This window comes from Seriola lalandi, unplaced genomic scaffold, assembly GCF_002814215.2.
Source record: "Seriola lalandi dorsalis isolate HSWRI2012SDOR001 ecotype SW California unplaced genomic scaffold, Sedor1 jcf7180002053794, whole genome shotgun sequence".
Lineage (NCBI taxonomy): Eukaryota > Metazoa > Chordata > Actinopteri > Carangiformes > Carangidae > Seriola > Seriola lalandi.
Genome location: NW_019524347.1, coordinates 98757 through 126295, shown reverse-complemented (window position 1 = coordinate 126295; position 27539 = coordinate 98757). Strand labels below are relative to the sequence as shown.

At 39.2% G+C, this 27539-nt stretch overlaps 3 protein-coding genes across 7 annotated transcripts in view; 1 reads left to right on the top strand and 2 right to left on the bottom strand.

Moving 5' to 3' along the window:
- fam168a (family with sequence similarity 168 member A) overlaps positions 1-14958 on the bottom strand; it is a 32691-nt gene extending 17733 nt beyond the window's left edge. For both annotated transcript variants that reach the window (XM_023401862.2, XM_023401863.2), the window contains exon 1: positions 14809-14958. The gene's annotated coding sequence lies outside the window, so the exon portion shown is untranslated. The remainder of the gene's footprint in view (positions 1-14808) is intronic.
- A 1903-nt stretch (positions 14959-16861) lies between these two features.
- Positions 16862-22753, top strand: kbtbd3 (kelch repeat and BTB (POZ) domain containing 3). Its single transcript, XM_023401865.2, has 9 exons — positions 16862-17284; positions 17384-17549; positions 18272-18454; positions 18876-19049; positions 19154-19444; positions 19920-20162; positions 20251-20541; positions 20680-20829; positions 21301-22753. Exons 1-9 carry the CDS (start codon positions 16947-16949, stop codon positions 21421-21423), a joined length of 1959 nt encoding a protein of 652 aa, XP_023257633.2. The 5' UTR covers positions 16862-16946; the 3' UTR covers positions 21424-22753.
- On the bottom strand, positions 22700-25875 carry sln (sarcolipin). Of its 4 annotated transcripts, XR_015436971.1 has the most exons (4): positions 25717-25875; positions 25545-25614; positions 24110-25040; positions 23375-23518 (listed from the first exon to the last, which is right to left on the bottom strand). XR_015436971.1 is itself a non-coding variant. In XM_023401869.2 (2 exons), the coding sequence occupies exon 2, from the start codon at positions 23377-23379 to the stop codon at positions 23284-23286; it is 96 nt and encodes a 31-aa protein (XP_023257637.1). In that variant the 5' UTR covers positions 23380-23437; positions 24110-24656; the 3' UTR covers positions 22700-23283. The 4 variants fall into 4 exon arrangements, 3 of the variants coding, with proteins under 3 accessions (XP_023257637.1, XP_023257636.1, XP_023257638.1); XM_023401869.2 differs by lacking the exons at positions 25545-25614; positions 25717-25875 and having other exon boundaries at positions 22700-23437; positions 24110-24656; XM_023401868.2 differs by lacking the exons at positions 25545-25614; positions 25717-25875 and having other exon boundaries at positions 22700-23518; positions 24110-24650.
- Positions 25876-27539: the final 1664 nt, after the last annotated feature.

Sequence of the window (27539 nt, the reverse complement as noted above, 5' to 3'; positions counted from 1 at the left end):
GTCCCGCCCATCGGACGCTCAGCGTCTCTGGGGGTCTATGGGACAGTGGGCTGGCCCGGACGCTCGGCTTCTGCATGATGATTGGATGATCTGTCGGAGGCTGAGTCCCTTTTTGATTGACAGCGAAATGAGCGAATCAGCGATCTTGAAGTATAATCATCCACCGGAGCATTTTTCAAGTTTTTCATTCCGTTGTTTGGAGTTGATCTGGAGACGTTACTGATCATCAGCGACTTTGTCTTTGTTAAAAACAACTAGCGTTGTGTTTGGCGACTCTCTTCTGTCACTGCGAATTTACATATAAATAAACGGACACATTTTATGATGTAGGCCGAAAATGAGCTTCCCCTCCTTATAAGGCCAGCAGCCGCCACTGCTGGATAATGACATCCAATCCATGGGCCTTCGCATTTACAACTGGTATTAATATGCATTCTCGTTATCTCCATTCTGCCAGCATTGTGAGTGGATCTCAAACATGGTGCGTTCAAGGTCGAGGGAACCAATGCCATGGAAGAGCATTGTTCATTTTTTGGGGAAGACCTGTTAGCTATCGCTACTACTTGTAGCTTTTGGAGTCAGAACTGAACTTTTAACTTGCTGAGCATTTTTTTCTCTTAAAAATGTGGCCACCGTGTGCATGTGACATAAATGTGCGTTTTTTTCCTTATCCAGAAAATGTATCCAGATACATGTCGCATTTTAATTCAAGGTGTAAATGGCAACAGTAGTATACTTCCATGCAAACGACTCTGTGGGGCATAAAAGCTAACTTTAGCATGCTAAAATGCTCACAATGACAATGTTTTCATGGTCATTAACCTATATACCATGTCCACTATTTTAATTTTGTGTGCCGTTAGCCAGCCGGTTTAAATAACAATAATGGTGCAAGTTAAATGACTTAGTGACTTTAGTTATTACACTTCATCATGAGGGGAACATGAATGTCAGCACAAAATCTCACACAATCCATCCAATAGTCGTTAAGACAGTTCATTCAAAACCACAATGGCAGTCAGAGGAAAAATCAAAAGATAATCAAAATCATCAGGGTTCATCACATGGGGACCATGAATGTCATAAATTGTAAATGTGTAGAATGAGACAATAATGCCCATTAAAACACAGACAGGTGGCTAAGCTAACCTTGAGGTCTTGTGCTGCAAACACACAAATATCCAATTACAGCTGTGAATGAATAGAGTAGAGAGACGCATGTTCATCTGTTTGTCTGAGCAAGAGTGTGTGTGTGTGTGTGTGTGTGTGTGTGTGTGTATGTGCGCCCACACACACAAAGGTGATGAAAAGTAAATGGGTGAGAAAAAAGACGGGCACCACAATGTGTGTAATGAAGGTGTGTGCGAGAAACAGAGGATGACAGAAACGCATGTGATGAGTAGGAGTGTCTAACCACAACTCCCTTTGTTTTCAGGGGGAGTTGGTGTGTGGTTAGTGGTGATGTGGTGCTTCAGGCTCTCTATTGCTTAAAAAAAAAAAAGAAAAGAAAAAAAAAAAGCTTGTTTCTAACCAGAAGACCTTCTGTTCAACAGACCACTCTGATTGTAAAAGCCCATTCTCTAGAGGATATTCACCATACAGAGACAGAGAGAGATTGTACATTTATTTGTAGGACAGAGTGTAAAGGAGTCCACACATCTCCTTCAGGGTCTGGAAGCATTTATAAAGCACACTTCAAAGAGAAAAGAACTTAAAATGACACAGTATACTGTTGGTTGTCTGGAAACATCAAAAACAAACCCATAAAAAGGAACGATCTGCCATTTTGGGAAATACACTTACACACCATTCACTCTGGAGTTAGACCATCTATAAAACACACAATTTTTCAAAATCCTTATTTCCCAGATTCCTCAAATGTCTCGTTTCAACCCAACTTCACTCGAGAACAAAAAAAGACACTGATTATTATAACACAGTTAAGAAAAAGAGCAAATCCTCCAAATTGAAACTAGGGAGTGTTTGGCATTTTTTCAAGAAAAATGATTTGAATAATTAATTGATTAATTGGCTCTTTTTTTAAATCACCTACATTACAGTTCATGCCAAAGCCATAGCACACACTTTGTCACAGTCTCTCTCCTTTTTGTAAAAATTGATTTATCTGTCTTTTCAACCCTTGAGACAAACACACCTGACTTCAAAGACAGCAGGGCTAGCAGCAGTGCAGCACCCCTCCATCAGTCAAAGGACAGCTGCTTACAGGGACTCTGGCAGCGATGATAAAACCGCATGTGATTGGAAACGTTTTCACTTATCTGCTGACAGCTATTACACCTCTCTGTAGGTTATGACAATCAAAGCAGTGACCATGTTTGGCTCTATAACAGCCTGCCATCCTCAACATGGAACTGAGTCTCCCTTCATTTTTTTCTGCTACCTGTCTGACACTGCGATGATGAAAAACATTTATCAGAAAATTGGATTTGCTCTGAAAACTGATGCTGCTACATAACAACCAAAAAGTGCTGTGCACTGTCTAGTGGATGATGTGTGAAATTCTGATTTGCATAGTGTAGTACTTTTGGTAGCAACCTTATCACTGCATCACTGATCAAATACTAAGTTACAGTTTTCATTCAAAATTCTCCTCACCAGAAAAAGACAAGGCTCCCCCACCCCATTCTCAGATGATAATGAAAGATGAAGATGAAAAACTATTTTGTATCAATTTGATCTCTAGTCCAAACAGACATTAAAAAAAAACATTGTATAAATTGCCTGAAGATATTGCATGATGCTGTATGAAGTACATCACACCTAGGGTTGCAACTAGCAAGTATTTTCATTATAGATTAATCTGCCATCTATTGTGTCAAAAATGTCAAAGAAATTGTGAAAAATCCAAATAATGATTTATTCCTTGTTTTAACATCAAATAGTCCTACATCTAAAGATATCAAGTTTACCTTCATAAATACCAAAAACAAGCATCAAAACCTCACATTTGAGACGTTGCAACCAGAAAATATGGCTTTTCTTGTTTGGTAGATGTCTGAAATGATTAAATTATTAACAAAATAATCAGTTGCTGGTTATTTTTCTGGCAATCAACAAATCATTTCAGCCATTACTGCTACCCCAAATACTGTCAGTATTTGTATTGGGAGGTCACTCTCCGTTTCACACATGAACACACAGAGCAGGGATTCATTCACCACTGACTGACATTATTAAGGAAACCTTACTGCTCTCTGGCTTAACCTGAGCTATTTTTCAGAACTTCGTTAAGCTTAAACTCTATTAGTGGGACTTCGTTTTGAGCTGAACTAATAAGCTATAGCCTCAAGGCCATGGTACAAAAAATACAGCCTGCTATCCTGCATGCTAACAGAGATGGGGCATTGTTGTGGGAGTGCATGTCTTTTAATGTTTTGTGTAATTGTAGTAATGTGACAAAGTCTTGCATTGTTTAAGATCTTCAAAGTTCATGTTAATATAAATATGTGTGTTTCAATACAATAATGATGTTGATTCCATTCCAATCTCCCATAAATGGAAGATTCTTGTTGCCTAGGGGGAGCAGAAGAGGTAATAATGAGGGAGGAGGGAAGGATTGTGAAAGAATAAATCACACACACACACACACACACACACACACACACACACACACACACACACACACACACACACACACACAAAGAGCTACCATTCCTGGAGAACATGTACAATACAACACAACCCCCACACCGACTCTATCCTCCCACATAATACCTCACCAGGCATCTACTCTTTAAGCTACAAATCAAAACCGGTGGGCGTTATCACACTTCAGCACAGGAGAGAATAGAACTGAACAGCTTTTTTTTTTTAAATCCTCCAGGAGGAAAGCATTTCACTTGGGTCATATGAGAAGGAAAGGGTAAGAAAAACCATAAGACAATAAACTGCTGAGTGTAAAGTGGTGCGTCAATAGTATTTTTTCTCTTACAGACCAATTAATATTTAAAATACCTACTTAGACAATGAGTCACAGTTAATATATTAGGAGGATCTTTTCATATTTATTGATTTTATTCTATTGCATATTATTGTTGGATTGACTGATTGTACTGTAAAGATGAAATCATTAATGATTCATTATTTTCTGACATTTTGTAGATAATCCGTTAATTGAGAAAATAATTGGCAGCTTCCTGACAATAGGTTAGCTGGAGCCGTACTGTACTGTAATACTGACCACCAACAATAAATCTGCATTAAAGCCCCTGAAACCTCATCAATGTCTGCCTTATCAGCGCAGACATTTGCCCAAGACTTTCCATGACATTATTCACCAACCTCAAAACACGTGGTTCAAAAATGTCCTCCACCACTAAACTCCACTTCTGCCATTATGTTTCCCTACCCAACTAAAACCTCAAACACATTCACAAGTCTGTGTTTACTTCCTGTTGTCCTGTGTAAACGATCCTGCCAAAGCAGGATTCGGCTACTCTTCATTTTCTTTCTATATATGCTGTCTTTTAAGAATTGTACATGGGAAATGTGCTAAAATGCTGCCAACAACTGAGGTGTTTCAGACACTTCAGGAGCAGTGTTTTCTGAGGGAGAGAATAGCTCCATTTACCATGGACTTTGGGCTTTGTAACTGGAATTTAAATGCACAACGCAATAACATACTAAAGGAAAAGGAAAAATCCAAAAAGCATGATATGGGCACTTTAAGTATTTCTCTATAACACTAAATAATCATGACCAATACATATAATTTAATTTAGATATTATTATTAAAGATTTCACACACAACAACTCAGCTAATTTCTTTCATTAGGACTGTGTGTGGTTGACAGCTACCTGGCAGTAAGTAACCAACAACTGTCATTAGATTCAAATTTTTAGCTAAAATTTGATTGGTTGTCAGATGTTTGTAACATCACCTTCCAATCAAAACATGCCCACTTCATGCCCAAATCAGTGATGAAAGCACAGACAAAATTACAGAAAAACAGTAATCTCTCCTGTGAACTAACCAAAAATGTTTTATAATTTGGCTTATGTAGGTCCCAATTACTCACATTTCGAAGCAGATTTAAAAAAGAAAAAAAAAAAAGTTTATAGAATCATATCTAACGAAGGACAGGCCTAAGTGACAGACTAATAGTGCCCTTTCTCACAAACAGAGCTGACATCCACAATTATAATAAGTCCAGGACCACATCTATCCTACAACAATATTGAAAGCCACTGTGATGGAATCAGAACCCCCCCCCACCACCACCACCACCCTCCACACAATCAGTTCTGCCCCATAGCAATGAGCTTCAAACAGCTCTGGGCTATTTTAGATCTAGGACAGCACTATACACTTTGGGACAGCATCTCCCCTTTTCTCTGAGCTGACTTCCTCCTCCTCCTCTATTCTCCTTTCCAAAATCATCTCATCAGTCACACACCTCATGGGTCTGCATCCTTGGATTATGTGACAATATTGTGCCGGCCCACTGAAAATGGAAATGTTTTTCATACACAGAGTGCCTATACCGTGAAAGAAATACCCTTCAACATTATCCGTTTATGGAGATTTCTACCCATGCTGTCGTCCTTGGTTAGTAACACACATTTAGAGGCGCTACATTATGGTAAATAAAATGGAAAGTTTTCTTAAGTTTTGCCACGGAGGTCAGAATGATGAAAGTATCTGTTGCACATTTTGGACAACAAAGCTCTACCTTTTGTAGGTCCAAATGAGAATATAAGAAATCGGACGATTTAAGATCGGTGATTATTTAGTCTTAGCACCTAATACTTACCCTGCAATATTTCTGTCGATACAGCTTTGAATTAAAATGTATGATTTGATGCATTAAGAAATCCAAAAGTACCCATAGGTGTATAAAGTTAATTGCATTACCTTCACTGAGGTAAAAAGGAATAGATGTGATGGTGAAAAAGTTGTCCTCAACAAAAAGAGTCTTTTTAAAAAGAGTTAATTAGAGGGTTGTGTCTAAGTTTCTTAAAGGGGAGCATCAAGTAATGTGGCTTTTAATGAGTTCTTACTGCAACTAGGGAATTACAACACTGATAGTAGGACTGAACGATACTGGAAACGAGCCTAGAAGTCTACAGCCATATTGGTCTTAAGCGAGGTTCTGACAGTCATTACACGCCAGACAAGGAAACTGTTGCATGGATGACAAACGAAGAGGAAAGTTTGTCTAGAGATAGCTATAGATACCATGCTAATATTTACTCAGAAGAGCCATCATGAAAGAACTCTGGTGGAACATTATATAAAAGTCCATCATTGCCAACCAAGAGAATTTTTAAAAGCCCTCGAAAACATGGTGTTCATATTCTACAGCAGTCTATGTTGATTGTATAATTCTACTGTTGTACTTAATTAGCTGAAAAGATGTACAAGATTATCAAAGGGATATTTTACAGACTAACGTATGGTAGTGTAGTATTTTCCCTAGTTTTTTCAGCAGCGGTGCTGTTGTGTGGGGGCCACAGGTGCACAATGCCGGAGTCATATTTACACATGCAGGTGGAGGAATTAGAGTGACCCTAGAATCATCATAGATACAGTTTGTCCTGTCGTGTGTTAATTTTCCTGGAGCTTTTGACAAGCCCATATAGCTCTAATAATAAATATCTAAGAATGAAATGCCTCAACACAGAAAATTTTTATTTAACACAAATATAAAAAGATAACCAATTTAATGAGCCTGTTCGTACCCATGAATGTAGAACAAATGAGAGCACCTCGGGATCACTTGGGCATTAATGGTGCTGACAGAATAGGACAATGCTTAAAATTTTAAGATTTAAGTTATAGAAAATGGTTCAAGCACAAATGTTTATTTTGTTTGCACAAACAAATTGCAACTGTTTTATTCATATCCTAATAACATGGGGTTCCACCCTCAGAGGTGCAATGCTTGTACAGGGTCAGCTGTATTCCCTACAAATGTCAGTAATTCAGTCATAGTATCCAGTTAATTAGATGCCCTACCTGAGTAATTAACATGAAATGTACAGGTATTACAGAGTTCAGAAAAGGCTGTGTAATGGTGCTAATGTGCAGCCTAACAGGATCAATTAGTAACCATTGACCTTGGCTTGTAACAGTTAATTTGCCATGGATATTTGGAAAAAGTCACTTTTATTAACTAAATTCTGGTACTCTCATATTCTCTTATACTTCTACAGCCTTTGCCTAGATGACGTAAATGACTTTCCTTTAGGGCAGGTAGGTAGGTCTACCATGTCACCATATTCTGCTTCTCTCGACTGAAATGGCCAGCTGCTAACAATCAATGTTTTTCTGTTACTGTACCTTTGTGTATTTGTTTTTGGGTGTGTGGTAGGATCCTCTTTGTTTCACTCAGAGGGCTGTGCACAGTTTAGAAAGCACAAGTTGCGGTGGTCGTTTTGTCATGAATATTAATGAACCAAGTAAAATTTCAGCAGTTGCGCGGCTGCATATAGGGAAAACACCGTAGTCCATAACTGGTTGCTTGTCTAGATACAAATGCTAGCAAAATGCTTAAAACTTGTTCTCTCTCAGTTTAGTGCGATTGCAAGCCAATAAACCCATAAACAATTACTAAAGAAAAATCTGACCCCACCATGTTCATACATGGTACAAATGTATCCACAACACTGTGTAATTGCTAATATATATATATACACAATATAATAAAACACTTGTGCATCCCTAGACTGTTGCAGTAACTTTCAGTATGCTTGAATACAAAGAACACTGACTGAAAGCATAAAGCTTAAAAAGGTGCTCCAAATCACTGGCTACCACTTACTACTTAAAAATGACAAAGTTAGGAAAGGAAATAATGAGCTATAGGGCAAGGCCAAAGCTGGTACTGAGCTGGATTTTGAATTTTAACAGTCATTTAAACATTTTTAATATAGCTTTGGAAAATTTATAATTAATAGTTACCCATATCATTAGTGTAGGCCATAAACTTGCAGAAAATTTGGGATAACAATTTAACACTTAATTAAGCTTTTGCTTTAAAAGAAATATACTGAAAATTAGCTCCTGTAATTAGCCAGCTCTAAAAGAATAACAGAAAAAAACATGTACAGACATAAATGCATAAGTAAACACATCTGCTCTTGGACTCTATCACACGCACACACAGACAAAGAGAGCAGACAGCTTTATGACCTAGGTCTGGGCAGTTAAACCCATGATAAACAATCAATACCACTAGGCGATATTAACAGCAGACAGGCATTATTGCCCACAATAGAGGTAGGACGTGGCAAATACAGGAGAAAAGATTTTCCTGTCTTTACACAAATCAACATAATTAATGAGCAGAGGCTTTTAAGTATTACTGATCAATGCCAGTCAACCAAATTTTGGGGAAAAACAGCAAAAGAAAGTGTGAACTAATCCGTTCTCCCCTTTCCATTATGTGACTATAAAGACTTGGTTTATCAAGATAATCAGCCCTTGGTGGAAATTCTCCAGTCGGGTAGCATTTAACCATTGCAGAAGTAAATGGGGAAACAAGATGACATAATTTAAAGGAGTGCCAGTCAAACCTCCAACAATGAGGGTTCTGTTTGTTTTGTACATTCATTATAGAATGTTAAAAACTCCTCGTCCTTTTACACAGATCTGTTTTTGTCTTCTGCAATTTTTTGTCTCTTCACTGGGCATTTAAGTCACATGCTTCATGTACATCATGATTCATTTGCCGAATCTTTGTCCATTTCACTTGGTCGCATTTTGCTTTTAAGCCAACATCAACTTTTACACCTGAGCATTTTTCTTTGCAAAATGTCAAGATTGTTTTGATGTTAAAAATGGTTATTAAAAAAAAGGAAACCCACCTAGTGGCTGCAGATATTCCAAGCTTTCTAAACATACAGAACTCAGAGCTCTTGTTGCTCCATGTCTGCTGGATGCACAAGTAGCCAACTATTTGCTAACAGCCAAACCAACTTCATAAGCCAACTGTATAGCAGGTTTGTTTTTTTGTTCTGTTTTGTTTTGGAGCCGTTCTTTCCTCTGGTGGTCAAAATAGCAACGACAGCTTAAATGATAAATAAATATTACACTATTGCTGTGGTTCAACAAATAGTCATAGTAGGAAAAGCACAGGTGTTACCGGTGACATTAACTTTAGTCCCAGTAAGCCAAAACAGTTTGACAGTGAGCTGGTATGCACCATAACACAACCCTGAAACTGAAAAAGCTAAAAAGAAATATAGCAATCATTAATTTAATTATTTTCAGATGTTTTTTATACCGTCACACGTCAAAATGTCAACCATAAAAAGAGCCTATTCAAATAGAGTCCCAGGTGTAAACTAGCTTTTGATTAGATACAGCAGGGTTCTGGGTGTGGAGAATCAAAACAAAAAAGTGTCCCAATTCCATATTAGTATACGAGAGACTAATGTGTAGTATCTTTTTGTAGTGACGGCATTTGATCCAAGATGTGTGCTGACAGATGTCATGGTGCAACTTTCCTTTGTTTTTTGTGTTATCATTAAAGCACTGTGTTGTGGTGCAATGATGCCCATTAACACCACTATAAAAACTTAAAGGTCCCATATTTTACACTTTTCGTCATTGATCATAACCGTAGGTATCACTAATGAAACAAGAGCTTGCAGCACAGACATTTGTGTCCATGTGTATAGTCACTTGAATGGGAAAGTGGTCTCAGACTTTTGGATCACACTGTACACAGTCGCAGACCTCCTAACATGACTGACAGCTGAATGCATTACAACACTGCCTTCAGGAATCAGTTCAACCTTTTATCCTGGTCCTTTATTCCCAGTGACATCTCTCACCTGTACACATGCTCATACACATGCCTAGACACCGCACGCATGCACACACCACCCAGTAATTATGTATACAGGCAACACCAATCAGGAATCTGTTTGGGTACATGTTAGAGAATCAATCTTTCCCAACAATGAGCTCATCTTGTTCCATCTCAACACAAATGTGATAGACTTACGCTACAAACTGATTGTAGGTTACTAGAGTGGTACAGTGCAAATAAGAGTATAATGCTACTACAGGATAATTCCATTATTTCATTTACTAAAAGAATAATTAAGTATTATTTTACAATCAATTTGTTCACATGCTCATAGGTAACCAGGTTCCTCAGGTAATAACCTGGTTTGTGTAAATCCATGTATACATGCAGCATGTCAATATCCAAATTTCTCCAGATATGACAAATACTCAAATGTTCAGCAAAAAGAAAAAGCTGATTAGAAACTTGGTTATTGGTATGCAGTGAAAAGGTCACAACCAGAAAATATAAACATGAGTATATCATTTATTGATCTGATGAAAATTTAACACTATTGGTGCTGCTATTGGCACTGTAAAAGGTGTGGGTACTTGAGCTGTGATTCTTTTGGGACTGACTACTGGCAGTATAATAACCCTACAAGTGCTAGTCTGACATCAAACTTGAAGAGAACAAGGCGGGCACAGTACGAAATAACAACACAGAGAATGGCAGTGACACCTGTGAGTACAAAGGTCTGTGGCGACATTTTTTTTTTAAACTTTTTTACAAAGCGACAAGACTGGTGTATGGAGATATTTTGTGTTTGACATGGGTCTTCAGGGACAAGTTATATACAACCTAAAGCAAACATTGCCACACAGCATTTCAAAAAGAAAAAGAAGAAGGAAGAAACACCTCAAACTTAGTTAAGAACCTCAAAGAAAGTTTTTAGCTTTTTATCAACAACATATTTCCAAAAATGTTCATATCCTGAAATGTTACCACTATTGTTTTTGAATTGCAACAGCTGTTGTGGAAACACTCCACACACACAACGTTCAACGGCTAAAATTAGCTTGTTTAGGCTAGCATAGCAACAGCCACTTTTTAAATGAATATTTTCACACCATGGGTCTGTCATCTTGTTAGTCAATTTAAACTACTGCTTGCACAATGACCATATGGGTGTGTGCAGAGCAGCCTGTGTTTTACTGTGGTATCAAATTTTGTATCAAGAATCAGAATTTCATTGGTACCAACCACCAAATTTCTGGTGTTGTGAGATCCCTATCCATCAGTTATGATGTTATTCATATTTTCTTGTGGATTTGTTTAAGACTAGCCATAAACAGCAACATTGTCAATTAATCAACTAGTTAATCAGCAGAAAATGGACCTGCAACAATTCTGGTAATCTGTTAATCTTTAACATCATTTAGCAAGCAAAAATGCAAAACACTCACTGGTTTCATCTTCGATATCTGCATTTCCTGCTTATATGTTTGCAGGGTTTTTCCTGCATAGAGAATTGGGAGGTGGCCGCCTCCATCAAATTTCGTGCCGCCTCCGCCTCCCGACAAAATCTTAGTACTTGTTTTCTCGGTACCCGCTGGATCTGATGTTTCTAACTGCAATTGCGGCTGTATTCCACTACAGCAAAGTAGTGGCGCTGTATCGTAATCCATGCATCAGGCAGAGCCATTCGAAATTGCCAAAGATGAATACGAACGCGCTGGATTTTCTGCCTGCGAAAGGAGGCGGTGACCTGATTTTTCATTTATGTTTATGTCCTCAAAGTGCTGTGAATAATGTAATGTCAAGTAACACCAAACCAGTTGCCATCCCTTTTCATATAAAAGGTAGCAACTCTACAGATAAATATTGTCTCTTTTACATCCAAGCACACTTAGCTTCTTGAAAAGTTTCCCTAAATTAACTTGAAATCCCGTCGTATGTGTTTGGGTTTTTTTTTAGCAGAAATGTCTCAGATCACAGATTATTTTAAAAAGAAAGTTCAAGAAGAGGAGAATCACGAGGGCAGGTGAAACAGTGCAGACATCATTAGTTATTCTAATATTGGGGAAAAAATGGTAATTCGTGTTATTGACGAGATAGTTAATTTGTCAGGACTGAAAGTAGAAGTAGTTCTCAGGCCTAGTACGCCTAGTAGGCCTACCCCCCCCTCATACGGCTTAGTACCACCCCCGCCAAATTTTCAGACAGGAAAACCCCTGTGTTTGATTATTGTAAATTAAATATCTTTGGGATTTAGACTGTTCGTTGGACAAAATGCACAATATGAGCAATTCACCTTGTGCTCTAGGAAACTTTTTTTTACTATTCTGACATTTGATAGTTAAAACAATTAACTTCTTAATTAAAAAGATAATTATTAGATTGATAACTGGAAAATTAAACTAATTAGTTACAGCCATAGAAATAGCAATGAACTACAATAATTAACAGTTACAGCACTATTAACCTTCAAATGTAGCAACCTCATTGTTGATCACAGACTTTCCAGCTAGTGAAACCACACAGATGTTTGCATCTGCTAGCCTCCACAAAAAAACATGTTGGTCATCAAGTTGAGGGATTAATTGACGGACAAGGTACAAAAGGGGAGGGTAAATCTGGAAGCGGTTGTCTGTACGTGGTTCGTTCATTGAACTGTGATGAGCAACTCATTAAGAAGTTCGAGCCACACGAGAATGAAGTGCTCGAAAGACAACAGTCTGTTATAGAACCACTGAGTCTCGTAACATTAAGTGACTCTAGCTTTCAATAGCATGACAGCTTTATGGTTGCATTGTGCAGCCCACCATTCATACACATGAGTCTGCACCCAACGTATGCCAAAACCCAAATGGCCACCCCCTTTCCTGTAGCATGGCAAACAGGGGTCACCTTAGACTGAAGATTAAATTAAACTAGCAAACAGATATTTAGCTCAGTTCAGCATCATTTCATTTTTTTTTCTTTTTAAATAACTGTTTTTTCTCTGCAAAAATACAGATTTACTTAAAATGCAACCAGAATACTCTAATTTGAGTGGATTTCAAGGTTGAGCATTGTCCTTGCATTTAATATGCCTTCATCTAGGGGATGCAATTCTGCCAGATGCATCTTGATTTCACAGTAGTCTGACAAAGATGCACAGTCATTATAATTAAGATTGAGTGTTGTTATTTCATTGGGTAAAATCCATATGACTCTTGTGTTGTTCAGCCCTGTGACAGGAGGGGTTCCTATTAGATGTTATAATAAACAACAAAAAGTAACTTATTTTAGCATAACTTAAATCAAAATACCACATCTGCGAATGTTTACCATATATGGAGTAGTGGCTACTTCTAGTCTCTGCAGAATAATTTCTGAACTGTATACAGTTTACTTATCCTGTGTTGCTCTGCTGAGGGCCAAGAACAGTAGTATCTCAAATCCCTTTAGACTGATAAGGCTTCTTGAATTAAATGGGATTTGTAGTCAATGACTAAAGCAGGTAATCCCCCAACCCGAAAAAAGAGATGATCGCAAAGAGGATTCATTTCATTGATAAGACTAGTCATAGGAGAAAAGAAGAAAATATGCCTTTAGCATAGTGTTTAATCCTGTCTCTTTGGCACTATGTGAGGCTGCATTTAGCACCCGTATTATGACAGTTAGATAGTAGAGCGATACCCTGTCAGACTGCTGCATCTCCTCTAATGCTAAAATAAGTTGACAGAAAATAACTAAGAAATTTGAAAACCAATGTCTTTACCAACCATTGCCGCTTTTCTCAGTTTTATTTCACTATAAATATGTTTTGGGACAGCTGGTTGAGCAAAACATACTATTTGAAAGTAACACCATGGGCTTTATGAACATGAGGTGGGCATGTTCACTATTTTCTGACATATTACGGACTGAAAGATTACTATATTAAACATAGAATATTATACAGATTAATCAATTATGACAATCACCATTAGCAGACCATCACACCATGGTAAATCTTTGTGCACTTTTGCATTGATAATACTTCCTCTTGCAGTAGCTGGGATCTTCATGTAACTGAAACTGAACCTTTGTTGAAAAACTCCATGTTTGTTCTGAATTTAGGAATAAGTGATGGGCATTGATGTAATTGACCACCTAAATTCCATTTGCAAATATTTACATACGCAGAATAGACGTTATCCCTCATTTTGAGCAGGCAGCATTTGTGACATTTATCTAGTACGACACAGATGCATTACAAAACTCAGTTAAAAACAAATTAGTTCCACTTTGTTCATAACATGGACTGTAGCCTGGAGGACTCAGCATAGTATGGAAGCATTTGTATTTACCACCGCATCAGTGGTTAATATGTAGTTATGTCCATCAGAGTATGGCATGCACTGGTGGTGCACTGCATTCCACAGATAGCCAGCAACGCCAAAACAGCCATGGTTGGACAAAAATGGTCACACTCAAACAAGCTTAAGACACCATTTTGAAAATCCACCGAAATCTAGATAACAACTCCAAGATGCCATCTTGCCAATTATCACCAGATTAGCTACCGTTAGCATGGCCGTTCAACCATTCCGAAGCACCCCGTGTAGGAATCCGTGTGGGTCACATAATACTAACGTTAGCTTAGCTCGCCTGCTAGCCTGAAAAGACAACCGCTAACCCGCCGTAGCATCCCCGCATCCCTCTACACACGCTGCCCAAATTGCTAATTAGCGAGCTAGCTGGAGCAAGATTAGCAAATAATGAAAAATACTCACAGGAGGTCAGAGCAGACTGCACCGTCACAACTGCGGGTATTTGTTAGCATCTGGCCGCAAACCACGAACGTTAAAAGATTTACCAACAGGACAACTAGTTTCAGTTTGATTCCGCTATTTGAGCTAGCTCGTTTAGCTTAGCTCGCTAGTTCCCCACTGTAGCCACAACCACGGAGGACAATTGAAGGGATACGGAGGAGAAAAAAAAGACAGAAAAAAAACGAACAACTAGCAAGTCGACACATGGACATTCCTGCCCTTCATAATAAACAGCGGATAAGACTCACCAAAGCCACTCGGTCGAACAAAAAAGATTCCCCGTGTGTGTACGTGCTCTCTCCCGTGTATCTGCTCTGCTCAGGTCGGTGCGGACTGGCTCTGCTACAGCAGCGTTTTGTTGGGCCAGTGGCGTTGGGAAGACAGCTTTCACCCAAAGAGACGGCCACTGTGTGGGGGATGGGGATGCACTGCCGGGAGGGAGGGAGAGGGGGAGGGAGGGATGCAGGGATGCAAGAAGAGAGGAGGGGGCCCGGCCCACCGATAACATACATTGTAGAGGCTTTAATAATAATAATAATAATAATAATAATAATAATAATAATAATAATAATAATAATAATAATAATAATAATAATAATAAGAGACGCCGCAGTATAACCAACTGAAAACAGTTAATGATTGAAGGAATGGCCTTAGTTTTTGTTTTCACTAATATTGCAGGACCTCTTATTCATTCAATAATGAAGCGCCAGCTGGTCAGTGTAAATCGACTACTGTAGGTTGGTCTACGATGGAAATGAAGAAAGAAGTCTAATTTACATTGTATCGTGTAATCACGTTGTTAGTTCTTTGTTCTATTTTGTATGTGTTTTGTGCACTTTATCCATGATTGACTCCATGGTTTTTGTGTTGTTGAGAGATGAGTAGTAATATGTCGTTATGTCAGCTTGTCGTTGCATGCGTATTATTATCGTTAGTACTTGAGGTAACACGTTGTAGTAGTTTTAGTCCATGTCTACAAAAGCCTGCTGTTATGCATCTTCTTTTGTAATCAACATTTCCAGGCAGGAGAGTGTTATTTGGTCAGCAGCAGCATTGTGGTGGTGAAACGGTACTGCAGCATAACTGGACGCTTACTTTCACTGATTCAGATTCAGTGTTTGTGCCTGATGCAAAAGCACAACCACAAATCTTGCTTCACAGCAAGGCAGCGCCATCCAGTGGCGAATATATGCATTGCACCACATTGCCTCAATTATCTGGATATACACAAAGCAGAGATCAATGCCTGTGATATCCAAACCAGGCAACCTTTCAGTGTCCACAAAGGATTTTCTTTTCGTGTGTGTGTGTGCGCGCTTGTGCGTGCGTGCGTGTCTGTGTGTGTGTGTGTGTGTCTAAAAAACTGCCAACTGAGTGCATATGAATTTAGTTATATTATTTTTATTTTCAAAATTATTTATGTTTCCTTACTTAGCCTGTCTCTTGTGCTATTACGTGTGAATTTACCCATTAATAGTAATTACTTTTTCAATTACGTATCAAGTGCTGTGTCATGATTGCTGCATTTAGGGTCAAAATAAATAAATAACAACACTATGGCTATCTGCAGAACAAATGTAAACATTAACAGTTACAGCCAGCAAAACCAGAGGGTTTACTAGTAAACATAGGTAACAGCCTATTCCAGCCTATAGTATTTGTGAACCCTCATTTATATCTATTTGCAACTGAAAATTGTTAATATTTGTAACCACTGACAACTACACCGTAGATATGAATTGGGCACCGAGTTTTGAGCTTTAAGCTAACCAATAAGAGAGAACTACAGTTCCCAGCTGTCTTTGCGCCTATCTCTACCGCAAACAAAGAACTGTATACACGTATATAGTTCGAGGGGGTATATAAACGAGAAAATTATCAAATTGTTATTGGTAAAACAGCGCACTTTTAGCAAAGATGATGTTAGCGACAAGGATAACCGCAAAAAACAAAAAGCTGTCCGAATCCTCGCGTGATTTCAGCTCTCCGGAAGTGGGAATGGCATGAGAAAGAGAGCTGTCCGAGGTGCTGACACTGTGAGTAGTGCTTACTCTGCCTCAGACCATACCGGTAGGTTATATTTTTAATGTATTCCTATATATGTATATGATTGACTTTTAACAGCGATGCATCATTTAAGTGAGTGTGCTAAATCTTTTCATTTAGATCTGAGCAATTGTGATATAATGCTGAATGTGCTTTATACAAGCCAAGCTCCTTTCTTAAACTGTTCTCAGTAATATGCTTGTACTGTAGAGTGGGACTGTGGTACTGTGTTGAAGTGAATGCATTCATTCATTTTATGCTACTCAACTCTCTCACAGACACATAAATTCACAGAAGAGGACAGGCTCAGACTCACCACATTCTTTGAAAATACATTATGACCTTTGGATTTATTAATGGATTTTATTATATTTGTCTCATATTGTCAGAATTTGGGAAAATGGATGAAAATCAAGAGTCATCCTCTTGTATCACCAACGCCCACAACTCCAGCAACAGCCCTCCCAGTAGTGAACCTGGCAGCGCTCCACAATGCAACGGGGTCCCAGAGCACCGGACCCTGCTGCGGGTGTCTGAGTCCCATGGACTGCAGCTTCTGGGCGTGCTCAGATCCTTGAGGGAGCGAGGTTTGCTGTTTGACTTCACCATTAAGGTCCAGGAACGCAGTTTTCTTTGTCATCGTTGTGTTCTTGCCGCATGCAGTGATTTCTTCAGGTATTTATCTATCTATCTATCTATCTATCTATCTATCTATCTATCTATCTATCTATCTATCTATTACATCAGTTTCATATGTAACTGCTCTGTGTTTAGGGCTATGTTCGAGGTGGACATGCGAGAGCGTGGTGATGGTTCCGTGACTCTGGGTAACCTGTGTCCGGTGGCAGTGAGTTCTTTCTTGGACTTTGCCTACTCTGGAGAGGCACTCATCACTGAGAGCAATGTAGACATGCTGTACCAGCTTGCCTCCTTTCTGCAGGTAGAAATACAACCATTAGCGCCCACTAAACATTTCTGCATTCTTTCCCTTTTCTTTCTCTGAAACGCGCATCATGTCTGCAAGACAAAATGCTGTGTGTGAATTGATTTCAGCCTCATGTAACCGGCGGGGGCACTGCAGTTGCTGAGTAAATGGTTTAAAGAGAAGTACTTCAACATCAAAAAAAAAAAAAGACACAAAACTACATACTCTGGTCCAGAAATGTATTTTAACATTTCAGGATGTCATCTAGACAAATGCTGCATCTGGTAAGGATTCGTCACAACATCTCAATAAATTTTGGACCAGATTGTGCAGTTATATTGTGTTTGTCATTTGTTTCATATTATTTGAGTTTGTATCATAAGTAGCATATCTTTAAACTGGCACACATCTGCCATTTTGTCATCAGTTCAAATATTGATAATTGAAGGGGAAATAAAATGTCAATTCAGAATGGTTATTATGAGGCTTCTGTGAATTTAGTAACTTTACTTAAATAAAACTCTGCTAAGCCAATGATAACAATATGTACTGAAAACAAAAGTGTAAACAATTTTAAGGTGCTTAATGCAGTACTTGTGTTTGCACTGTATATGTCAGTGGTTTTCATCTTTAAGTTGTTAAATTAAATTATCTCTAATTATCTCTAAGCAGTTTTTTAAAAAATCTCTGTACAAGATGTCATGTGTATGTTTTCCCCATTGTTGTTGTTTCTCCAGGTATCAGTCCTGTCGAAAGCATGCAGTGACTTCCTGATAGGAACCATGGATCTTTGTAACTGTCTGTCCCTGTTGTCCATCGCTGAGGGCTACGGCTCGGCCTCCCTCCTCAAAAGTGCCAATGAGTTTGTGTTTCAGAACTTCTCTGAACTTTCCAAAACCCAGGACTTTCTGGATATGCAGGTGCTGCTTAAGAACAAAACCCTTTTATAAGAGATGCTTAGGTTTATACATTGATGGATATAGAATATTTGTTAATAAATCCATATGTTCCTTTAATTACTTCACACCTTAATTATGTATTATGTATGCAGAGTATGCAGCACTAAACAGCATTATGTGCCGAAATCATCTAATTTCTAGATACAGGACATAACATTGTTCCTTTAATTACATTAAAGAAAATCATAAAAATCTAGCTCTGACAGTGTAGGGTGTGTCCTTTCTTCCAAAAGGCTTTTGTTGTGTAAAATTAGCAATAATAGTATAAAAAGTGATTTTGATTTGACAAGTGACATTATTATCATCCTGCTCACTTGGAAAAGTGTGACAAAATGGTTAAAAGGACTCACTCAGTATTTACTATTTCAATTGTTTCTTATAGGTAAATGTGTTGGAGGCATGCCTAAAGTGTGACGTTTTAAACATGCCCAGTGAGGAGGCGGTGGTTATGTCACTTCTTAGATGGATACGGCACGATCTCCCAGGAAGGCAGAAGTTGTTGCCAGGATTGTTGTCTCTAACCAGACTGCACCATCTACCTGCATCTGCGCTAAAGGTATAATCACACTGCATGTCTTGGATTTAGGATTTCATGTAGTCAGCAGTCTTGTGATTGTCTCATCCTTCCATGTGCAACTCACCCCTTACCTTCTCTTTCAGAGTCTTCAAGATTCAGACACTCTGATCTGTGACGATGAGTCCTGTCTCGTCCTTCTGTCAGAGGCCCAGAGCAGACAGACTCAGTACAACGGCCTCCTCACTGATGCCAGGCCAGCAACTGCGCAGAGCTACATCTACATCCACAAGACGGAGGAGAACGGAGAGATCCGCCACACCTTCTGCTACTGTCTAGAAACAGACCAGTGGAAAGAGTTAGAAACGGGGAATGGGGAGGGGACAACCACATTGCCAGACCCACCGGGATCATACCTGACCGGCTATGCTGAAAAGGTACAGTTTGGGCTTGTGATGCTTTAAAATTAAACAATCTGAAGCCCTTTGAAACAGTGTCTATTAATAAAGGTGATATACTCAAAGAAATAATACATAAAAATTGTCCATTTGTACTCATTTTCATAATTTAACAAAAAAAAAAATCACTCACGTGGAAAAAAGTGATTATCAATCATACATCACACTTTCAAACCCTTAAAATTAGAGTCAGGTGTTCCAGATTAGTTTCCAATGATTAGAACATCCTTAGGGAGTGGAAGGTGGAACCTGTCTGTCAAAATTCCATGGGAGGTACTTATTTTTTCACATGACTGTATTTTCCCAAACTCAGGGAATCAACATACAGTACTGAATAAGATCAAGGAATTTACAGTGTTTTGCAACAAAATTTCTAACTAAATGTGTTGTCATCATGGTCTCAATTAGAGTTTGAAAATTTTCACCATCTTATCCTCTTTCCACTGGATATAAGATGTTTGTAACAGGTGGCTGTCGTGGAAACTGTTGCCGGGCAATACGTCTCCATGTGGCAGAACCGTTTCACGATGCCACCGATGAGGTTTGGTGCTTCTGTCCTGTGACCTTAACCTGCACACCTGCACCAGTCATGCTGAAGCCCCGCACCATGCATACAGCTGTGACCTGCCTGGACCGAGTGTATGTCATCGGGGGACGGACCAAGGGATCCAGAGGGGGGGCTCCCAGTCTGCTGGAGGTAATGGTGTGTCCTCTACATATGATCGAGACCAAATTGTTGTTTGAAATACGCAGGACAAATTCTGTTCTTTTCTATCCTAATCTAGGTGGAATATTATAACCCTCTGAACCAGACCTGGTCTTCAGTCAGCCCTCTGCCCACAGCCATCTTCTACCCTGAGGCCAGTGCTTGTGGCAGCGTTATCTATACTCTTGGATCAGAGGTGGAAATCACAGACTCCTTCAACCCCTCACTGGACTGCTTCTTCAGCTATGACGCCCAGCAGGACCAGTGGAGCCGTCTGGTGGCAGAGTTTGGCCAGTTCTTCCACGCGACACTGGTCAAGGCAGTGTCAATTCATCATACACTCCACCTCTGTGACCTGTCCACTTATAAGGTTGGCTATCATCCGGCACGGATGAGTGAATGAGTCGATCAGTCATTGCTTTGCAGTCTAAAAGCATTAAAAAGGATTGTTTAGTTTAAGAGCCCCTTGCACAGAAAAGTTTAAAAGTGTCTCTTTTTTCCCATCCAGGTCTATAGTTTTTGTCCAGAGACCTGCGTGTGGAAGGGTCAAGGGTCATTTGAGTGTGCAGGGTTCAATGCTGGAGCAGTTGGTATGAGAGACAGAATCTACATCCTGGGTGGAGATTATTCCCCTGACGAGATCACTGATGAAGTTCAGGTAGGAAAGATATTTTTTTTATTTAAGCTAGTGTTCTAAGTCATTATTTCATGAGCTAATGGTGGAACCTATCTGATGCATTGACAGGTTTTCTAATGGCAAAATGGCAAAATTTGCTGGAGGAAGTGATCAGAGAAACACTGGCACGCAAATTATCCCACTGAAAAAGACAAAAATTGCAACTTACAACATCTGACATTAAAATTGACACAAGATATTAATCCATTCTACCACACCACAACAGTATGTGATTTAAGGTTGAGTATGGATGGATGTGAGAAAGTGAATAAGATGGGGAAGTCATTGTATTAGTCTGGTCTGGGACAGATGTAATGGAGACCAGGAAAGAGGAGACTAAGCACTGGGGACCCATTGGGTTAATGGGTTAACCAGGTATGAGTAGGCTTGACAGGTGATTCATACTCGTATATTATTTGTACAATCGGTGAGTTTTTCTTGTTACCTGTGCAGGTGTACTACAGCGGGAGAAGTCAATGGGAGGAAGTGGCGCCCATGCCCAGAGCGCTCACTGAGTTCCACTGCCAACTCATCAGCTTCAACAGATACAGAGACCCGTGGGGTGACACAGCATGATACGCAGCAGACACACAACCATGCACAACCACGCACCAAACATGGGAGTGGATGTACATGTGTGTTACATGATGTAAGCAATTACCCATGATGAGTCTCCCTTGCCTTTCAAACCTGTGCGCATGATGGACAAAGCTAACACCTCAAGAGAGAATGACAATCAAGAGTTTGTCTTCAACTAACAACCACATCTCCTCTTACAGATCATCATAACATGAGAGCACCTGAGCCAAATGATTTATTTATTTTTTTATTTGAAGAATTGATCCTTAAAATTGTATTTGTGAAACACCTGCCGTCATAGGCTCTTTGTTGTGTCAATCTAAATATGGTCCCTCCCATGGAGGAACCCTATTGAGCAGAAGACTATTTTAGAAATCCTATTTTAGTACATGAATATTTTTCTTGTCTGTTTAATATGTTTCAAATGGAGAATCCACTCAAAGAAGAACTCACGGTATCTGTAAATTTATCAGCTCTCTTACAGATAGAAGACAGAAAAGAAGACTTTATTATGTAATACCTTTGAGGCCCCATTTACAGCCCAAAGAATTCAGCCTCCTTGACTTTTTTCCAAATTTGGTGATTTTGTAGCCTGAATGGATTAGATTATTTTTGTTATGGCACCAGTGCACATAATATGGTATCAGACACAAGGGTCCCTGTAGGCACTTTGCCATATAAGAAAAACTCATGATATGAATGTATAGTGGACTATTTGGAAGGCCTTTCAACTAAATGTGCTATATCTGATTTTATTTGATAGCAAAGATTAGAAAAGACACTTTATTTTTTAATATTTTCAGAAATTGGCCCTATATCTGGGCTTTTCCATATTATTTTCCTGATTGCCCTCTCTTAATTCTGTTTTTCTACCTGATAGAGAGCTGCTCATGTATATTACACAATTTACAATTCAGCTAAAATGGTTTCATGGCAATACTGTGTAAATTATCTAGATGGATTTCCACTTGCCTTTGTTCTCTTTCAGACTGTCATGTATACATGCATGCCCTGTTTACTCTCACATGCTAGACTACATATGGCAATTCTGCATCTGACCAATAGCTAAATCACCTGAGCTTCTTCAGTAAATGCTTGTTTGATGCAAATGTGCAGCTTTATCTGTACCTGCCTATCATAGAGAAACACTGTAGCTTCAAAGCATGCAATAACTTAAAGTTTCAGGAAATGCAAGGAGAAAAATATGGGCCTCATACTGAATGATACATGAATGCATAATAAGTTTGTGTTGTGAAAAAGAAAAAGAATCCAACAAATGAAAGACTGCTTTATGGCAAGAAGTGAGCATAAACACAATGCTTCATTATTTGTGTCGATGTCTAAATACAGTGTCTGCATTTTACATATTCATCACTTTAGTAGAAACAGAACAATAGATATAATAGCATAGTTCGATGTATGGAAGGTCACATGAATGACAGTGACATGGGTTACTGTATATCCTACTATCTATAGTAACGTTGGATTGTTTTCTAGCAGTCACTTTAAAGGTTTCAAATCAGTTCAGTTATTTTTATTCACCTTCCATTTGTACTATGATTTAAACTTCTGTCTCTTGCCAGAATTTCAAGGCTGCATTCATCAACATCTCAGAATACAAGTTTGGATCCAAGGCTAGTTTGTCTTTGACAGCCTGCCCTGGCTTTAGCGATCACATGGTTTTTAACCTCATATGAATACTAGAGGGCTGGATCGGACCAGTGAGCGTAGCCTAAAAGAATGAAAAGATGTAAACACTGTGCGCAAAGTCCTACAGTAACCATGCTGGCATCCCTCCACACCTATATCTCCATCCCCTCTCCCTCCCATTGATCTCTTCACTTCTTGCACCGTGGTTCAGTCCTGGTAAGCTTTCACCAGCAGCCACATCAGCAGCACAGTGATTAAGACAATCATGAAGTTGAGGAACAGCTCCTGTGTTGAGCGATCCATGGTCGTATCACAGGTTGAGAGGTTGGGCGAGACTGGCGAGGAGCAGAGGGTCCTGCTGCTGAGAAGAGGGGGAGGGAGAAAAGGAGATTTGTGGAAGGTTGCAGATGGGTGTGGCTCCTTTCTGGACACTGATCCACAGCTTGAGAGGGTTAGGGTTAGTGGTGGTGAAGAGGTGGAAAAAAAGCAGAAATAACACAATATTTTAGTTAGAGGGTGAGCAAAGCCTATAGGTATTTGAATATAAGCGTGTATGTATGTGTCCTGTATTCGTGTGTGCATGTATGTCGCCTCTCTTATCATAGATTAAAGGGATCAGTCACTTCTCAGTTGGGTTGCTACATCTGTTCACAGTTACCATCACTCAACAGGGAACAGGGCCAATATATCCCCTTACACACACACACACGCACACACACACACACACACACACACACACACACACACACACACACACACCAATAACAATAATACACTAACATAAATACAATCAGGATAGAAATGACTGTAAGGAAAAGTAGTTGATAATCAAAAAGATACTAATTTTTTTTTTTTCTTACATTATTTGACATACATTGAGCAAGTCCTTTTAAACACATAGATTTTTTTTTTTCATTTCTTAGTTGTCAGTTGCAGATATTTGGACTGGCTTGGTAGCCTCCATTATTACTGAAATAATGACACCGTTACTCAGAATGATAACCCAAACCAGATCCCGTCAGCGAGCTGTTACCTTTCCTCTTTTGGCTGTGATCTGAGAACGAACTGGATGAGGAAAAATCAGATGTTTTTGTCTGCTCCTTTCTTTATCTTGACCTTTGATACAGCAGCTTGTCTTCTCACGGGAAACTTCCCTGTTGTGGCTCTTCTTCTCTGAAGCATCCAGTAGCAGCTGATCCTGCTGTTGTCCAGCTTTCTCTGGTCATCAGGGGCAGGACCGACTCCTAAAGTAGCCATCCCTCAGTGGACCGCCCACGGTTCACATACACACAGACTGATGTCACACACCAACTAACTGACCAATAGACTGTGTTATTTTCCACAATCTTGTCCACTGGAGTGTTCCAAAACCATACAGAGTCTCTCTCTTTCTCTCCCTCTCTCAGTTTCGTACGCGCGCACGCACACACACACACACGCACAAAAGAGGAGGGACTAAGGGTTATTTATAAAACATTATTACAGATACTAGGTGGATTACAATTATTCCAAACACAATATTCACATCATCTCATGAATATAGCAAAATGTAATAGTATCACTCAGTATCTGTGGAACAAATATGCACAGAGACGAGGATGAATAACAGAGCAACCTTTCCAAAAAAATAAAAAATAGTAGGCGAGTAGGGTTTAAACCAGCTGATGCCACAATTCATCATGCTGTCTGCTCTGTCAGGTCATGCCTTATATGCAAGCAGAGGGACTTGTAGGGTCCAAACAAAAGTATGATGACATATACAATGCAATACTTTTTGCCATTGTGCGACACTCACTTTGAATGTTTTTTCTAGCTGTTGGACGACATCTGCTAGTCATTAATGACAATAAAAGGATACATAGGTTACAGAGAAGTCAGAGAGGACTGGGTTTGACTCGACTGATGGATGAACATACACAGGCAGCCAGGATGAATCTAATTCCATTTAGTGGAGTGCAGACAGGCTGATGGGCAAAGAAGGGCAGATATACTGTACAGTACAAGCACCATTGGGTAAGTGTAGATTATGTCTTTTTTTCATAGCTCTGATGTTGGAAAAGCTGAAAATGTAACAATGTTTCCTGTTCAAAGTTCATATTACACTTCAATCAATCTCCATACTGTTCAATATATTGTGTAGTTCAACATTTTGCAAAATATACTTGTCTGCTTTCTTGCTAAGAGTTACCACTCTCTGGACTGCTTGCTAAACAGTCACACTTAGGTTTTTGTATGGATTAACGAAACAATTCATAACAACAATATATAACATATGAATTAGTTAGCTTTAGAGGTGCTTTAAGGCATATCTGTTGTCAACTGCCTTTCAAATTTCCCACTGTTTCCACTCTTTATGCTAGACTAAACTAACCAGCTGCTTGCTGTAGGGGGGGTGGGGTATTGATTTTCTCATCTAACTATCAGCAAGAAAGCAAAAGAATATCCAAAAACAAATAAAAAATACTTACGTGGTGAATTTTTATGGTTGTGTACACCCATTGTATCTTTACCTTTGCTTTCCTCTATGATCTGCTGACGCTAAGAAAACAGTGACAGTGACCCTCTCAGCTCATCTCTCACTTGACAGCTGCTTAGAACAGTGTTATCTCTGAACTAGTGTTAAACCCCCTTGACACACACCTTCTCTTGTACAGACAGAAGGGTCACTGCAGGACAAATTGTGTATAAGAAAAACTCCCTTGAAGCTTTCCATCACCAGATTCCAAGGTCATTCCCAGAGGATTTAACAGATCAAAAAGGCTGCCATTTTATCACCCTGCTGCTCTGCCAGTGTCAGACCAAAAATTATTTCACCCAGGGATTCCCATTGTCACAGAGATCTAATGCTGTGGTGATTGAATAAAGCAGGGTGAGGGGTACAGGCATCTATGTCCAGGGTGGACCACGGCCCACTCAGACAGCTGTGTGTGTGTGTGTGTGTGTGTGTGTGTGTGTATGTTCAGGATAGAACAGTGCTGGCAGGGTTACCCTCTAAATCAGTGGAGAGACAGAGAGGGTGTCAACAAGGCCTCAGAGACACCATTCCTAACATTCTGTGTGTGTGTGTGTGTGTGTGTGTGTGTGTGTGTGCATGCACGTGTGTACGTGCATATGTGCATACTGTTTATTGCCAAGATACTTGCCAGAAAAAAAAGAGATCATCAATAATAGTTCTCTGCAAAACTTTGCAACCATATGTTGACAACACACGTATTATACGTTGATTAATTGTATGTTTTTGATGCAAATTGTACATCAAAAACATACGATTTTTTCAATTTAGTCATTCAAGGGAGAATAAAAGTTATTTAAATAGACAGTGACTCTTATGTTGGAACACTTGGCTTGAGTCAGAAGGCAGCTTAGCTTACTATAAAGATAAGAAAGACAAGAAGCTTGCCTGGCTCTGTCAAAACATCAATGTCACCTCTAACATTCAGTAATTTTTAGTCTTCATGCTCAACTAAGGGGCTGGTTGTAGCCTCATGTTTAGCATACAGACATGAAGCTTATATTGAAATCCATCATTTAAGGGTCAAAATGCCCTTGTGAGGAAATTATTTCCTCCTGCAATAAACACCAATGTCCTGCGCTTTAGCCAGCACATTAGTCTACAAATGGCTGGCACTGAAAAATTATTTAGCCCACAGCTTTGCTCACTTAAAGTGACAAAACCTTTTCCACTGGCAGCAGGGATTGGCAAAGAGGAATTCATCTCAGCTGACTGAGTGATGATACACACACACCACCAAACACAATACTCAGCTCTGTTAATATTTTGGCCAGTTGATATATTTGAGCGTCAGATGTGTTGCCAAGACTTCTACAAGTAACTTCTCTGTTCTTCATCTTATATTCATTAATAGCCGCCTACTAGTCAATGAATAAACTTTTATTTTCTTCAGTGCTACAGTATAATGCAGTCTCCTCTTTTTGATGGCTGTGTAAATGAAAAACAAAACTTTGGCTGTTTACATTTTTCCGCCACAAATGTTTTTAAAATAACCTGGTTGCATATCAGCTATATTTCATTTTGAATTAAATTGGCCCTAGAAAAGATCATGTAGCAAAAATATTTCATACATTTCGGTCTCTGGAAAGAGGCCATGGACTGTAAACTGATAATTGGTGCATATATATGCGTGTAGTCACACTTTTTTAAAATTCCAAGTAGATTTCAGAAATACATAAGTGTCTTTGTTATTTATTTTACCATTTCATTTCATTTCAACTCCTCCTGTCTCATGCTTCATCATCTCTATGGAAAAAAGAACACAGACAGATTTCTGCACTTTTACCTGCCTGTTTTATAATCTCACCTTTTTATGACTCTCATCTTTCTCCAAGAACAGATGGATATCTGATTGCACAGACTCCCCAGAGAGCAGTAGTGATCAGAACCACTATTTTAAAAAGCAGGATCTGGTTTCTGTATCCGTGCATCTCTGTCCTGTAGTCTCCAG

Excerpts from the sequence above, each read along its gene's own strand:
- kbtbd3 (XM_023401865.2), top strand. The coding sequence starts at position 16,947 with ATGACCTTTGGATTTATTAATGGATTTTATTATATTTGTCTCATATTG. Across the intron at positions 17,285-17,383 it reads GCATGCAGTGATTTCTTCAG|GGCTATGTTCGAGGTGGACA; the intron begins GTATTTATCTAT and ends CTCTGTGTTTAG. Across the intron at positions 19,050-19,153 it reads TACCTGCATCTGCGCTAAAG|AGTCTTCAAGATTCAGACAC; the intron begins GTATAATCACAC and ends CTTCTCTTTCAG.
- sln (XM_023401869.2), bottom strand. The coding sequence starts at position 23,379 with ATGGATCGCTCAACACAGGAGCTGTTCCTCAACTTCATGATTGTCTTA.